The sequence below is a fragment of the Epinephelus fuscoguttatus genome, linkage group LG1 (assembly GCF_011397635.1).
Source record: "Epinephelus fuscoguttatus linkage group LG1, E.fuscoguttatus.final_Chr_v1".
Lineage (NCBI taxonomy): Eukaryota > Metazoa > Chordata > Actinopteri > Perciformes > Serranidae > Epinephelus > Epinephelus fuscoguttatus.
The window spans coordinates 12,245,171-12,262,271 of NC_064752.1; the positions used below are offsets into that span (position 1 = coordinate 12,245,171).

Consider the following 17,101-nt stretch of genomic DNA (forward strand, 5'->3'; position numbering starts at 1 on the left):
CCATGCAGCCTCATTACACAAACCTGTCTGCTCCTTCCTGGTGCTCTCCAGTTGGACAAACATCTCACTGATTTATATAATGTTGGGGAGTGAGTTATTTTAAATCCCTGATAGGTAAACATGGAGAGCATGTACATATCACCTATTTTTATGGGTTATGTGATGCATTGTGGGATAGTTTGATATCTTCACTACCAAAAAAGCAAACATATGTGAGGGTACAACTAAGAGTCCTGAACTGGACACAAGAATAATCTAAATAATTATCTGCTGGACAGAAATGTCTTCATCTTAGACGGTAAGAAATGACCACACATCAAGAATGTAGTACAGATGAGCCGATCCTAACAACCTGGTCTCACTCCCAACTCCCTCACTGTCAGATACCGATGCACGGAGGCACCCTTGGGTGCCAGTATGAGAGCAGGCGGGCAGCTGTATTTCTGACACTCTGAGCAACTGCTATGGTGTAAAGAGTGAAAGTGAAAGTCTGCATAGGGTGGGCGGAAGGTGGAGGTGGATGGGTCAAACACACTCTGGACCTTTAACCAAGAGACTGCTGTTCATTTCCCCTGTGAGACCAAAAGTCAATTAAGCTATTTTAATAGGAACGTAGTGAACTATGTGTAGCGTACTGTACTAGTTATGCATGTCACCTGACATACATGTATGTGCATATGTAAATGTGTGATGGTACATGATGTTAACAAACATAGCTGTTTTAAGCTTAACCAGTTTTTTTCCAAATGGACCCACCTGCTTTTTGTCACCTAAACTAAAGCAAGAAGTAAACCAAAAAACAAGGTTTTTTTTAACCTACGTTCTAAGTTTATTTTAGAAAGAGACTGTATGGATTTAACAAGTGGAAACTGCACATTTTCCTGTAAAAACTTAAGTTTATTTTGCAAACAATCCATGCATGTAACAAGCGTTAATTGACATGCCGTCCCTGAGCATTCTAAACTGACGTATGAGGCGTACTTAGAGCGTCACAGTTTGATGTGTAGGGCCAATGACCAAGCGTTAGCATTTGAGGAGTTGGGAGTGAAAATAAGTTGATCCTTAAGACTAAGTATTGGAGCTGATGTTAACTTTTTTGTCAATAACATTATAAAATTCTGTGTTTTCTACACAACCACTTGCTGTTTAATGCCAAAGCCGTCTCTGGCCTCATGTACTTCACATAAAAATGATCCCAAAGAGTTCTACAAAGTGACAGATTTTAAATCTAAGTTAAAAGAGAGCACAAATATTGGATCAGGAATCCATATCTGCAGATACCCAGATTTCAGGTATCGGAATCTTTATTAGAAAATAGGGCTAGGCAATACAGAGAAAATCAAATGTCACGATATTTTGGACCAAATACCTAAATAGAGATATTGTCACAGTATTGTAGGGTTGACTGTTGGTACTTTCACATAATATTTCTACAATGAGATTTTTGATAAATAAACATCAGTAATGTGGATGTGATGACTAAGTGGGTAAAGGCGAATAATAGAACAGCTAGAGCTGTCTGGTGAGATCAGAAAATTACTTTACTGTAATGCAGCCATTAAAAACTAGGACAAGACAACACTTATGATATTAGAGGATCCAAAATCTGAGACAATATCGAGTCTCATATCAGGATAACAATATAAAATTGATATATTGCCCAGCACTACTGGGAAAAAAGGTTGATACTGGTGCATCCCTAATGTCATGCAAACTAATTTAAAGGCAAATGTAATACATTTTGTACAGAGTAATCTATTTTTCACTTATAAAAATTTTCAATATTTATTTTTTACACTCCATCCTTTTGATGATGGGGACAGTTTTTATTCAACACTGGCTTCACCGCTCTGTGTTCCTCAACAATTTGTCAGCTAAGTTTAAACTGGCGAGTTGCTTGACAAGGACATATTAAAATATCTTTTAAAGTCCTGTGATAGGGTCATCAGAGTGCATTAGAACCTTTTTATTTCTTTGACTGTCGGAGAGTTCTTAAAATCACACACTCGTTCACTTTATCCTGGCGATGTTCCCAAACTATCCCACAATGCAGAGCACAACCTATGTCATTAGGCCGTCATTATCCAAGATAAAACAAAGTACTGCAGGGACTCTACAAGCAGAACACATACTCAGAAATTCATCTTGTGAATCAAAACATTGAACAAAAGCTAAGCTACAGTTTTAATATGAGCAGCCCCAGTGGGAGCTGAAATCCTAACCTTGGCAGGGTTACAAACATTTGATACCCTCTGAGCTGGAGCACCTACAGAACTTTAATGTTAGCGATGTTGACTTTTAAATATTATTTCTCCTGCTGAAAGACTGGAATTTATTAAGAATTAATATCTTTGAAGCCAGATGGTTTTATCTGTACAACTCACAGTGACAGATTTAATCAGAAGCAGCTTTATTGTGTGTACACGTGAGGAATTTCACTCTGTTTCTTTCACTGCTCTCAAAGGACTTTCACCAAAGCCTGTATAAAATAATGGACGTAGCCACTGTGGTTTGTAGAGTCCTGTTTTAAAGCCTCAAGTCTGGTGTTGTGGCCATCGCCATCTTGGATTTTTGGAGCCAGAAGTGACTGTTTGAGATAGTAGAGATAACCCTAATGCTAGCTGCTAGCTTGGTTAGCATGGTGATTTCACAGCTATGGTTGATTGTGATAATACTAATGCTAATACTAGTTTTTGCTTGTGACAAACAGGCCTTACAGAAAAAGTGAATATCCGACTCGTTAGTGGAGGAAAAAACCTTTCAGGCCTCGATCACACATAAAGTGTTTTAGCAGCTGGAGGCAGCTTTTTGTAATTGTTTTTAATAAGAATGAAGTTTTTTGCTTGCGTTTTTTGTGTTGCGACACTCCTTCACGTTTTGAGCTCCTCAAGTTGAAAAAACTTCAACTCAGAGTGGAAAAGCACCCCACGTCATCTCTGTTTTTGTCATCTTTATCCCCATTGTCCAATCGGATGATGTGAGAGGCGGGTCTTGTGGTGGTCACGACAACAAGTGTACAATTGGTAAACAGTGGAGGAGAAACTGGTGGTAGCGGTTGCTGGATACCCAGAGCTATATGGACCGACAATAGACAGCAGGTTGTCAAACTGACCCTGAGTCATCCTAAAATATGCCTGGAAACAGCCATCATTGAGGAGAAGCTCCTGGACCAACTGGTGGTACTCCCCATGATCCACCCTCTTTTTTAGGGTCTCATGTACCCACACAGATCTCTGTTTCCCTGTGCCCAACAAACTATTTGCGGCACCCACCCATCACTCAGAGTGTCCATGACCCTGATTATGCGTAACATTTCATGAGTTGTAACAGAGACCCAAGTGTTGGGTTTTTTTCGTACCAGGCTGTAAACACGTTATTTCTGCTGTAAAGTTGGGCATTTTAACATGGGGGTCTATGGGGATTGACTCGCTCTTGGAGCCAGCCTCAAGTGCCATTCAAGGAACTGCAGTTTTTGGCACTTCTACATTGGCTTCATTTTTCAGTCCCCAAGGTTGCAGCTTGACTTACACACAGTTCCAAGAGCAATTTTTAAAGATAGATAGAAAAGGCTTTCGGCTACAAACAAAAACAACAAAGCTGAGCTTAGACTGGTAAATCAAACAACCACAAATCATTCCACTATTACTTACATACAAATAGGTACAAACTGTAAATTTTAAACAATGAGGTGATAGTGCACGTTAACAGACCTCATGCAGGTTTACTGAATAAGAGCACCACAACTAAAAAGTAAAAGTGTCCATTTTAGTAGCATGTGCAGCTGTTTTATTGGCTCATGGGATCGTTTAAAAAGACTGGTACAGGACTGACTCACCGGTTACAGACGATGATGATGACGACCACAGCGATGAGGAAGACCAACCCAGCAGCTGCCGAGCCAATAATGAGAGGTAGCTTCTCCTGGATACTGGTGTTGTATTCCTCTATAGAGAGAAGAACACATAGAATAAACATGGTGCCAAGCACACACACACGCGGAGTCACAAGCTGAAACATATGGGGAAGCATCTGAGCCACTGCATATGGAGAGAGCAATGGGTGACAGACAGACATACGGCTGGGTGAACCATAGAGCATCTTGGCATTGTGGCTGCGCGGACCATTTTCCAAAGAACGCTGAATGTGCTCAGATGCCGCGGATACGGACAAATCATCTGGCAGAAAGCGTGTGAAGTGAGGAGAGAGAGCATGTTTGGGTGAGACCCAGACTGATCAGGCAGCCAAGAGCAAGAATCCAGCTACTGAATGGGCACACAGAGGCCGAGCCAGGCTCTTCTCTTGAGCACTGCAAATGACACACGACTTCACAGTTTTAGCCAGACACTACACTTGTTAGTAAGTTCCCCACTGTTTTATGTGCTCCAGTGCACATTCAGTGGTAAATAATAATGCTCTATAGTGTTGATGTAAGTGGATAAAACATGGTGTTTTAATGCACAGTATCTGTCAACAATCATAACTTCTCCTGTGGAGACGTAGTTTATATAGTTACAACTATCTTCACCTTCAATCTCTTTACACACCCTGATGTTAAACTAAAAACAGCCATCACTTCCAGGTAGACAACTGGCAACTGATTTGTATTCTGTAGATATATGAAATCTGCAAACTTGTGTCATTTTCAGCCATAACTGTAACTTTTAAAGATAAATAGTTAAACATGATGCTCTGATCTATCTGATGTTTATGTACAGTGCTGCTTTGCCAACGTCTTTAATAGACAATATCTACCAGCACGGAAGTTAGGCATGTACTGTAGTGGACGGGGACCATAGCAAGTTGTGTTATAGCCACCTAAAAAAATCTATATATATCTACAAAAGTGTATTGCATTCACTTGACAAATACATTTTCATTTTTTTTTATTTTTCTGTTTTTTCAGGGTATTTTTTTCTGTTTTTCTGAGTATTTTTTCTGAGTTAAGAGAGCAATAGAACAACAGAGGCTTCCATTCCTTTCTTTAGAGCTCAATATAATGGAAGCAAACATGACCCGCTTGTTTAGTTTAATCCAGTTTTACTTTGTTTTGGGTTTGAGACACTGGGAGATACTCTTGTCTTTAAGTCATATAGATGGTGTTATCATTAGTTTGTCGACTTTACGCAGGCATCTTACTCAAGAAAGGAATGAAAGCGTCTGTTGTTCTATTGCTCTCTTAACTCAGAAAAAAATACTCAGAAAAACAGAAAAAATTACCCCGAAAAACAAACAAACAAAAATACTATGAAAAACAGAAACAAAATTTCCACGAAAAACAGAAAAATTAAAAAAAAATACTCAGAAAAACAGGAAAAATTTCTCAATAAAACAGATTTTTTTAATTTGTCAAGTGAATGCAATACTCTTCCGTATATATATCAGTGTGTATGCTATATTTTGATTACTTTCACTGCTGAACCTTACACACTAACTGATTGATGCAGCTGTAGACTTGCAACTCCAGTGTTGTGCAAAGTACAATTATCATTTTTGTCTGTGGAGTCTCATGGCTTTGAAATAATGTCGTCAGTTTCCTGTTGTAAGGGGCTGTCTAAAATCAAGGTAGAGCAGTGAAAATATTATAAATATAGCGTACACTTGAACTGATATTGGTTTTTTTTTTAGATGGGAATTTTTAAGTTGTTAATAACCAAACAACTGAGGCAGCGTCTGCTCAACACCATTTTATTTAATGTGCCTGATGCAGGGGTTTTCTTTCCAGAAGTAATGGTAAATAAACATTGTGAATCGGTTTATAAACCAGCCTCCACGTACGGATGCCCACTGAAAGAGTTATAGTATTTGACATAGTCATAATAAATAAACACTTTTATCTGCTTATAACTACATTATAGTGTGTCACTGACAATTTGAGAAATGTTTATAAATGCTATACACAGGAAATTTTAGTGTTACCCACATCTTTAACCTGAGAGAGGGAACTCTGCTGCGGACTGCTGATTTATTATATGCCTTTACATTTGTATTGTTTATACTAGGGTCCCAATCCAATCTCAAAAATCGGTATTTTGAGAAAGGTAAGGCGTTTTTCAACTGTTTGGGATCAGCAATATTGAGCTATGAAGAGTCCGATTAGATCCTTTGTTTTATGTCAGCTGTCACACAGGTGTTTTAACCTGGTGAAGCTTTCATGTTCAAAAACAAGGAGTGCAGCCGTCATCAACTTTCAAACTCTCTGCTGTCTCTCTCTCCTCTTGTATCTTCTGTTTTTTGTGGGGTTTTTTTGTTTTTTTTTTCGGGGTAATTTTTTCTGTTTTTCTGTGTATTTTTTAAGAGAGCAATAGAACAACAGACGCTTTCATTCCTTTCTTGTATCTTATCTTATCCAATCTGCTGAGGAAAGAGAAGTTTGTTATCTTATATTTTACAGCTTGGATGCAGGGAATTTTTTTTCTTAATAGAATGCAGAGCTTTTAAATTTGCAGGCATTTACTTATTTTATTGGATTGATTTTATTAACTTTAAAGTACTTGAAGTGTGCACTTTGCGGCTGTATTATTTAGGAAAATAAAAGTATTGGATCAGGGCTTGGTTTCAGCAGATACTCATTATTAAATGACTCATATAGTGAGCAGGGGCATAAAAACTCCAGGGCATCCCTATTTAGAAACCTTAACTGAAGCAGGCAAAAATTTGAGGCACCAGTGGTATTATTTAATTTATTTATTTAAAAAGAAATAAAGGAATTCATCAGTGTTTACTTTGAATACTGAATAATGGCGAGATTTGGTCGTAAAAATCTGTCATACAGAAATCGGCAGCTCACACAAACACTGCAGTAAAACCACCTTTGTTACTTTCTGCTCGTCTTTTCCCTCCTTCACATTTTCAGACCCTTACTCATCCCAGAAGTGCATTGTTTACTCTAAATTATGGTAATCAGTGTCTTCTTGCAGCAGGAAACAACATTCAGGGTTTCACCGGGACATAAACCGGTTTACTTTTCTCAAAAATAAAAACATTTTTCTGTAAAAGCTGAAAACGCAGAGCCTTACATGTCCTCAGTTTACTCAGTATTTACAGTTAAGAGTCAGTTTTGATATATCTGTAGTGCTGGGATGTGTGCGTGTGGCAGCATGGAGGATGTTCGTATGACGGTTCAGGCTAATGATGGCCCTGGGCGCTGCAGGCTGAAGGAAATGAGATGTTCAGAGGGGGAAAAACCCAGGCCTTGGCTCTAACATTAACCTCCATGACTGATGTTTACTGAATGTTCCTTCTTCTCCCAGTCGGGTCACAGAATGAAGATAAGACATCTTTGACCTCATCCTTGAATTACAGGCTTCATGTTGGTAAAAAGATACAACGTTTTTGTATCAAATAAACAGAAGCAATCAGGAATTTAATAAATATCACGTGAAATGTTTCCTAAACTGAAAAAGACTTGATGAAAACATGAATATAATTTCATGCCACACTAATCTGATTTTGGAGCACTTGAGCTGTTTACTTCACAACACGATTCCATTTCATTCCCGCAGCTGTCTGCGTCCATGCCACACTGCATGTTGTGTCGATGGGCCACGCATGAAAGGTGATAACAGCTCTGCGTGCTTTGGGGGACATTAGCTGAATTCTCACCCTCAGTCATGGTCTGGAAGTACAGTTTGCCACTGTAGCGTCCGAAGCCGGCGACGGTGCGGGCCCGGACCTGGAACACGTAGATGCTTCCTGGCTTGAGGCCGCGGATGACCGCTGTGTTGGTCTGGCTCCTGACGGCTGTAGCGTTATATTCTGATTGGTCCTGGGAGAAGAAAAATACCCATGTTACACTGGTGCACATTAGTAATTATAGTCCAATTGTAAAGAGTAACAATTATGAAATGCCATGCGAATAAATTACATACTAGGATAAGAGCTCGGAGTCAGGAGAAACTAATCATACACCAGTATCAGTGAGCACAGCACTGGATTTAGTAGAGTCATTTCATATATAATTGTATATATTATATGATTTTATAGCTATTTATAAGCAAATGGCACCACAGGTGTAGATTTCAGGAGGACGATGGGGACAGAACATGTGAATTTGTCCCTGAAACAGCCTTTTATTTTGACAAAATGTAAGATATTCACACTATAATTTGGCACATAAAATCTACCAGAATGCAGAAAATTAAGTGTTTGATGCTCAAAATGTCTTGCAGAGGACCCCCAAACCCCCCTATTTCATATGTATCCTTCCCCAAAGTTAAAACCTACAGCCTTGAATGAAACTGTAAATGTCTTGTCACCAAACGGCACGTCAGAGCTTATGCTAAAATCTTGTTTTGCTCTCTAACTGGAATAACAGGAGCATTTTACATGCATTCAGAGTGCGCACAATAGATCTAATATGAATAATTTGCCACCACAAAAAGGCATCATGTCTGATAAAGCGGCAGGATGTAAAGAGGCACACATCCAGCAGCTGCAGTTAAGAAGGTAGATTTGGTGGCAGTTTCAGGTCAGGCGGCATTTCTGAGCCGTGCCTTCTGATGATCAGAGCTGTATTTCACCGCCGCACTCCTCCTCTCCAGAACGCTGACAGGTCTGAGAGCGGAGACTGAGACTCTTTTAGCTGCTCCCTTCAACCCACTGCTCTGTGCACACTTCTGAGCCGCAGCAGGGGCCGGGACAATTGTTTTGACAGCTCTCTCCAGCAGTGTCAGAAAAGGGAATTATACTCAAAAGTGGAACGGCTCAGCGTGGAGACGAAAGCTCGACGGACGTTTGTGTACATGCGTGCATGTGCACACGTGTATGTCTTGTGTGATTGTGTTTGTATTTCTCGTGAATGGCCGCATGCATTTCACTGATCACTGTGCACTGATTCCACACACATCTGGGGCCGCCTGTGTTCTTGTGAGAAAGTATGCTGATTCGGTGGAGCTTGCCCCCTGAATACTATTTTTACAGCAGTCAGCGTACCATTGTTTCAACCACAAGTCTCTGCGCATCAATCCCCAGTGGCCCGACTGCAGGGCTGAGAGCGGTTTCCTTTTCCAGTGACTGACCGTGATTATAATTGAAAGAGAATGAGCAGAAGTTCTAAGCAATGTTCAGAAGCTCTGACTACATGCCTCCTAGGATGTGCCGTTATGCAAACGAGCGTGAGGGGATACTCTGAATTTAAATGTACGACTAAACAAAAGAGTCCATTTTTACCATTAGCGCATAATTTATTTAGCTGGGTGGAGAGAGAAGGAAATGGAACTTATATTTATAGGATCCATGAGGGCTTGGAGGATTAATGTGTTGCTGCATCACTGTTACCTTCTCATAATACTGCAGCTCATAGTCCAGGATGACTCCGTTCGGCTGGTCAGGCTGGGACCAGGAGAGGGTGATGCTGTCCACAGTGCGGCTGACCTGGTGCATTATGGATACTGTGGACGGAGCTGCGAGGAGACAAAGACAGCATGTTAAGGATGAGGCAAATCAGTCGCCGCAGTCTTCACAGTCACGCACAGAGAGTTTTACAGCATCTTTAATCTCACAGCCAAACAGCGGGTTCTACAAAGGTGTAATACGTAATGCCATAAAATCTATATAATATACTGCAGCCTCCTTTTAGAGAGTCTCACAGCGAGACATGCTCCGCAGGTTGGCAAGTTACAACAGCGGCTAAAACCACATAAGCAGCCTCGCGGGACTTCCCAGTGTCAACTGTGAGTTTCATGTGATTAATTTACACTTGTCACGCAGCTGATAACAGACCGCCTTCCCCAAATAAATCATCTTTAAATCACCAGACCACCGTGCGTTACATGCAGTAAGCACATTCTGTCGGCCACAGGAACTGAAGAAATAAACAGCATGGATCACGAGTCACAGAAATGCTACACAACATCCCTTTTTTTTGCAGCATTTTGTCCTCCACATTCTGATTCTCTTTGGTTGTAGATGTTTATGCATATTTCCCTGTGGATGACAGCTTAAAGGACCACAGCAGTGGTTTTCCACATGATACAAATTGCATGTGTTCTAAATTACTGCCAACATTTTTTTCCAATTTCAATTTTTAGATCATTTTCTGACCTTAGAGGCACATGTTGGTTTCCTGTGCCTTTCAGAAGAGGATGAAAATCAACATTCAGAAATTTTTTGCTGTTTACAAAAAGGGCTACATAACAGTACTTCATTACCTTTATGGATTTTCCCAGGTGACACTGTGACAGGTGACTTAGATTCTGAAAACTATGTTAAATATGCTGTGATATTTTAGTGCTTGAGAGACAGCTGATGAAAAGCAACAGTTTTAATGCAACAAACAGTATGGATGAACCGATGGTCAAAGTCTGGGCCGATACAGATGTGACTGTTTAAAATAACAGTTTGGCTGATACCGATGTTTTGTCGTGTTGTTGTTTATTTTGTTTTTGTTGTTATTTCATTCCCCTTTGGTGCCAGAGAAAAACAGAAATCTCGATTTAAGGAAAGTAACTTAACTCTTTTAAAGCCATTCAGCCCTTTATTATACTACCTTTATATAAGCACAAATTCAATCAGACACATTTAGGATCGACCTATCTATCTATCCATCCATCCATCCATCCACCCATTCTTCAACCCATCAACCCACCCACCCACCCACCTATCTATCTATCTATCTATCTATCTATCTATCTATCTATCTATCTATCTATCTATCTATCTATCTATCTATCTATCTATCTATCTTATGAAACAACCTTTAAAATAACCTTCTTTCACATGAAAAAACATCTGTTTTTAAACCCTAACTGCTTTAAAAGCATAATATCCTGTTTAATATCTACTCTCTATTAATGTGAAAACATGGACTAATTTCTCCTTCAAACAGCTGTGTTTCTCTCACCAAAAACTACATTTTAGAAGATTACATTTGTACAGATCAAGATAAGTTATAATTTATCTTTGCCAAATACTCTACTATTAGTTCCAGCCACCATCTGCTAACAGCTAACATTAGCTAGCTCTCCTCCTGCTGGTTTTAGCACAGATTTGTTGTTCACACTGTAGCAGCATCAGGGAATTAGTAGCCATTGACACTATAAATTGGTGCACAGAAATCTACCGGAATGCAGAAAATTAAGTGTTTGATGCTCAAAATGTCTTGCAGAGGACCCCCAAACCACCCTGCTTCACATGTATCCTCCCCCAAATGTTGAGGCACAACCTACAGCCTTCAATGAAACTGTAAATGTCTTGTTACCAAGCACAAAGTGCACCAATAATATTTCCTATTGTCACCAGGACAACTGGACGCTGTCAGTTTAAGCCTTGCGTTTTAACTTGTGCAAAATTGATGAGACACAACAAAAAACATCGCCCACGGCCATTGGTGAATGTTATCTTATTTGCTGATAGGCCGATGGCAGTCAACAAGGCGACAATCGGCCAATACTGCTGTTCGTCAAGAAATCGGTGCATCCCTAACAAACTTTTTATAACACAGCTATTTGCTTGTTTTTCTTCTAGATGAGACTCTCTGATAAAAGAAAAAGCTTACCAGTAAGTTTTGTTTTTTGTAGTTTGCAGCTGTAATGTGAGGTACACATTACCTGTAAAATACCTAAAACTTCTTTTATCATAAGCCAGGAAGTAGTCAATTGACTACCATGGGTTCTTGAGTCTTCAGCCGTTCTGCCCCATCGCCTCTGGAAGTCTCTCCCCCACAAGATTTGCAATATTGACTCTCTTTCCAACTTTAGATCCCGTCTGAAAACACACCTTTTCAAGCTGGCATATTCAGTCTGATTTAATGGCGACACACATAGAGACTTGTACTGATGATGATTTAATACCTAATATTTTTAATTATGATTTTTGTCTGGTCATTTTATTACCTTTCATTGTATATTATGGAATTGTTTGATTTTATGATCTATGGATATACTTTCTAACTGTGTCCTGTACGGTGTGCTTAAGTGCTTTGAAAGGTGCCTTTGAATAAAATGTCAATACTGTAACTGTTAACAAGATATAAACAAAAAATGTGCTTTTATTTTGAGATACTTTATTTTAGTCATGACTTTTCTTAAAAAGTAAAAAAATATCTTCAACATCTTTTTTTTCCCAAGAATATTAAAGATTTTAATTTCTTTATTTTTTGCCCTGAAACAAGTAAAATAATTTCTCCCCACTGCTTTATTTTATCTACATATATCAAAGCAAACACAACAGTTAAGACTCAGCTGCAGACTTAATGACTTGTTACATCTTGGGTGGCCCTCTATAGTCTCACATAGCCCGGTGACTTAAAACTTTGTACATTCTTTTTAGCACGACCATAAGGTCAGGGGAGCGTGATCACCTCACGTCCTCCAACAACCATTAAGATTAGTTCAGGGTGCCGTGGGTCAGTGTAAAGCTAAGAGAAGCTGAAGATAAAAAGCTCTGTCTGGGGAGCCTGGCAAGGCCTGAAGGCCTCTGTGTCTGAGCCTCTGTGTGTGTGTGAAAGGGTAGGGTGGGTTGGGGAGTCGGAGCGGGAGGGGGGTGCTGGGCAAGATTTATGGACACCGAGCCCCACGCTCATCCCCTACAGGCCCGTGCTGCACACACACGCAGCCCTCAGCCAGCAGCACAGTGGCTCCCCTGAGTCCCAGCAATAAAGAGAAAAGTCTCTCCACCGGCACGCGTTCTCTACGGAAAATCCACTGAGTGGGAAATTACAACTGCCACGCCTCTATAATGAAAGATTGTACTGCTGCATGTGTGTGGTTTTTAAATCTTCTGTGTATTAATATTCATTCTGTTGTTGCTCACAATGCTCCCAAGACGTCTTTGCTACTGCAGTGCTGAAGTAGAGGAGAATATACAGCGTGTAAATGACCACAGTGAGTCACAGCCAATGATAAAAAGTCTATTTTATAACCTTACTCATTCTCATCAGCTAATCAGCCCTGCCTCGCGCGCCCTCTGACCCAAACAGAAGCATCCATCTGAGGCGACAAATTATGACGTCTCATATAAACCGCGATGGTCAAGGGACTGAGCATGTCCTCATGTGCTGCTGCCAGCAGATAATAAATAGATGTTCTGTATTTCATCTCAGCAAAAGCACTTACACCGTGATGGCCTGTGACTCTACGGCGCACATACATCATGCCTCTTTCCTGGAGCCGGAGGTGTAATAATGTATACAGGACACCAGTCTGAGGAATCGCTTCCATCTCACTGTACTCACCAGTTTGTTTGCAGTCACAAGACGACAGCCTAATAAGGCAAACAGTTACTCTAAGAGGAACTCACGAGTATCGCATTACGGATGTACATATATTCAAGACTGCCACATGGCCTTTTCCTGCATAGCATTTCCATTAAACACACGGCGCAGCCATGCCTAGTAACCTGATCCGGAGCCAGAGAAACAAAGGCAGCTCATGTATTCATGTACAGAGGATGGACACATGCCAACATGAAAAGCTGTTGGAGGAGAACACTGTGGTTTTCTTCTGCTACAGAACAACTTCCAGACAGCGGGGTGGCAGTCGCCATGTCTGAGCCCGAGAAACCGATAAGGGTTGGTGTAACAGAAAACAAACTGGGATTAGATTAAATGAAGACATGATTTTTTAGTGCAAAGTAAATACCAAGTGCAAAAAAACATCAAGTGTTGAAACGTTCAGCTTGTAGAGAAAATAGCGATCCAGCTGTGTTGTGTATTTCAAGTCAATTCAGTACACGCATTTTAAGCTAAGCTGACATTCCACCAATTGACTGTGGAATGCAGCGGTACGCCAAGTCGACGTTTCACTGCAGCGAGGCCTACAGCAATGATCCACATATGAAAACCATTTTGGTACATCTAATTTATGTTCTCCAAATCTACAAGTCTCCATTGTGCTCCAAATCATCAAGCGTACCTAGAGTCTCTCCCCCCTCAACTTAATCTATAATTTACAGGGCTGAGTAAATACTTGGTTTTCATTGTGTCAACATCATTCATCGAGTTATGCCACTAAATACATGTTTTAGTTGTTTCAAGCCCTTTTCTTTGTTGTTATAATAATTATTTTTAAATCAAGTGGATTGCACCCCATTAAAGGTAATTAGAAATTAAAAACAAAGATGTAAGAAAGTTTCCCCGTCATTTATAAACCGGAGACCAACGGATCATAAACTATGTCAAGTCAGATAAATTTCTTCAAAGTGGGAGAGCTCCACTTTCGCTGGATTCTTTATTTATAGCTTTTCTCAATGAATGCTCTATTCATGTTCTTAAAACTAATGAAGCGGTTATAATGACAAAGACAGGGATTGTACGTTTATATAATTAAATTAGATGGCTGAATTGGAAAGATAAATGGTCCTGATGAATACGTCTGCTTCCCATATACCACAGAGGAGTGACAGGGCAGACAGAGGAGTCGCGGCCACCGTTTCTTATGTCCAAACCACAGCTTGAGATGCATCACTGATGATTATTAATGTTACAGTGTGGGACTGTGGATTTAACATCAGTTCACAGGGTGTCTGCAGGTTTTCGACACTTAAATTTAATGCCTCTTAACAACTTTTCAAGATATTTTCAACCAAATTCTTTGTTTCTTATTCAAGCATTGCAACTAAGTATAAAGGTAAGTAATTTATATGTGGTTCTGGTTCTATGTAGGTATATGGTTATCAGGGTCAGTCAGGTTAGTCTATTTAATGACTTCTAAGTAGAGCAGGATAATATGGCCAATAAATAATAATGCAATCTTTTAAGGCTATACTGCATTACACTATGTATATCTTGATATTTTGATAGATCTACTACTGCAGACTAGTAAAATACTACACTACCACATACTCTGTTGTTACAATAAAGTTAGGATAAGTAAAGTACTGTTAATAAATATAAATAAAGTACGTAAAATAAATTTAAATAAAGTTCTGTTATAATAAAGGTAAATAAAGTACTGTTATAATAAATTGAAATACAATACCATAAAAATGAATTTATGTAAAGTACTGTTATGATAAAGTTAAATAAAGTTATGTTATCATAACGGTAAATTAAGTACTGTCATAATACATTTAAATACAGTACTGTAGAAATAAAGTTTAATAAAGTACTGTTACAATAAAGGTAAACAAAGAACTGTTATGATAAGGGTAAATAAAGTACAGTTATAATAATATTAAATTTAGTGCTGTTACAATAAAGGTAAATAAAGTACTGTTATGACAAGGGTAAATAAAGTACAGTTATAATAATATTAAATTTAGTGCTGTTATAATAAAGGTAAATAAAGTACTGTTACAATACAGGTAAATAAAGTACTGTTACAATTGAGGTACATAAAGTACTGTTACAATACAGGTAAATAAAATACTATTATATAAAGGTAAATAAAGTACTGTTATATATAGGTAAATAAAGTACTGTTATGATAAAGGTAAATAAAGTACTGTTATGACAAAGGTAAAAAAGTACTGTTATACATAGGTAAAAAAAAAAGTACTGTTACAATACAGGTAAATAAAGTACTGTTACAATAAAGGTAAATAAAGTACTGTTATATATAGGTAAATAAAGTACTGTTATATGAAGGTAAATAAAGTACTGTTACAATAAAGGTAAATAAAGTACTGTTATATATAGGTAAATAAAGTACTGTTGTATGAAGGTAAATAAAGTACTGTTACAATTAAGGTAAATAAAGTACTGTTACAATACAGGTAAATAAAGTACTGTTATGATACATTTAAATAAAGTGGGCTACTCTTAAAATAAAGTTAAAGAAGTACTGTTACGATGACATTAATCAAAGTGGGACCATTGGTGCTTTTATTTTGAAACACCTGGCTCATCTTGGTCCAGACATGACAATGTTTTCACTGTAAACTTGTAGCTTGCAGTCAACAGTTAGATTTTAGCAGCGAATTGAAAGTTAAACATAAAATAGGATACACCTAAATACACAAATAATAATGATAAAATTTGTAAGTACATTTGTAAGAGGCATTGGTGCTCCATGGACGCAAAATGCCAGTTAATGGTTGTGGTCTGGAGGTCTGCATACACAAAAACACACACCATGCCTGCTCGCAGTATCGCCGAGGAGAGAGTGGTCTGGACGGGCAGGGAGTGTGTGGAGGATCGTGTTTATGTGGGTGGATTTTAAAAAATAATTTGCTAATTTATACTCAATGTTTGCCAGTAGCCATCTCATACATACAACGTGGACCACGCCGCAATGCACTGAGTATAATCAATACCTCTGCTTTAAGGCCTCATTTTTATACATGTGAGTTTAATACATTTTAGGGCTTACTAAGGATCTGATCTGCAGACACCCTGGCTCAGTTATGAAAAGATTTTGTCTAATGAAGGTGGGGTCCATTTGACACTTCCAAGGTTGTGTCTCGCATTGCTTAATTGTGAGAGGATGGGAGGCCCCAGCTGTTGTCAAAGAATTAGGTTTCAGAGTCCACATCATTACCCGGCCTGGGATCTGATATGAAAGACACTTCTTTGGAGTGTATTCTAGCATGACGCCCTGGCCTTGGCCCAACAACACAGAACACAAAGGCCCCGTTCTGCACAACATCTCTAATAGATGTTTAAGTGTTATGTTTGAGCGCCTAGTGATTTCCCTAATCAATTAAAGATGGAGTTTAAAGGGATTCAACTCATTTAAATCCAAGCCGTTTTTATGGGGCATGCTTCTGCTAACACGCACACACAAGTGAGGCATTCATCCATCCCATTCGTTTATGTCTGATATCTTTTATTATGCGACACTCTTTTGGTGGGCTTCTCCATTCCCTCTTTAACCATGTCCTTGTTTAGCTGCTGTTAAGCCTTGTTGCTAAGTACTGCTATGAACATGGTGGGCATATTTATTAAGCAAGGCTGGTGAAGTGAGACCACAGTGGATGGATGGCAGCAGAGGGAGCTCGGTCATGGGTGCCCGTGTCCAAATCACCCTCAGTGGCGAGGCTTCCAGGAGTGGAGGGGTCTTCAGGTGCTCCAGGGCCGCTGTAACTGTTACACTGAGCCATGTTTGGAGGAGCAGGAGTGGGAAAATGACAGCAATCAAAAAAGTGGCTTTTATTTCCTGCAGCTGACTCATTTTATTGACAGCAGGAGACAACGCCGCCTCATGATCTGATCGTTCTGCTCTGT

The 17,101-nt window shown here is 39.3% G+C and overlaps 1 protein-coding gene across 4 annotated transcripts in view; it reads right to left on the minus strand.

The window, feature by feature from the left end:
- Positions 1-17,101, minus strand: part of ephb2b (eph receptor B2b) — a 184,244-nt gene that overhangs the window by 23,602 nt on the left and 143,541 nt on the right. For all 4 annotated transcript variants that reach the window (XM_049590818.1, XM_049590804.1, XM_049590814.1 and 1 more), the window contains exons 6-8: positions 9,277-9,401; positions 7,603-7,765; positions 3,836-3,944 (exon numbers count right to left, since the gene is read on the minus strand). In XM_049590818.1, coding sequence (XP_049446775.1) covers positions 3,836-3,944; positions 7,603-7,765; positions 9,277-9,401 — 397 coding nt within the window. The remainder of the gene's footprint in view (positions 1-3,835; positions 3,945-7,602; positions 7,766-9,276; positions 9,402-17,101) is intronic.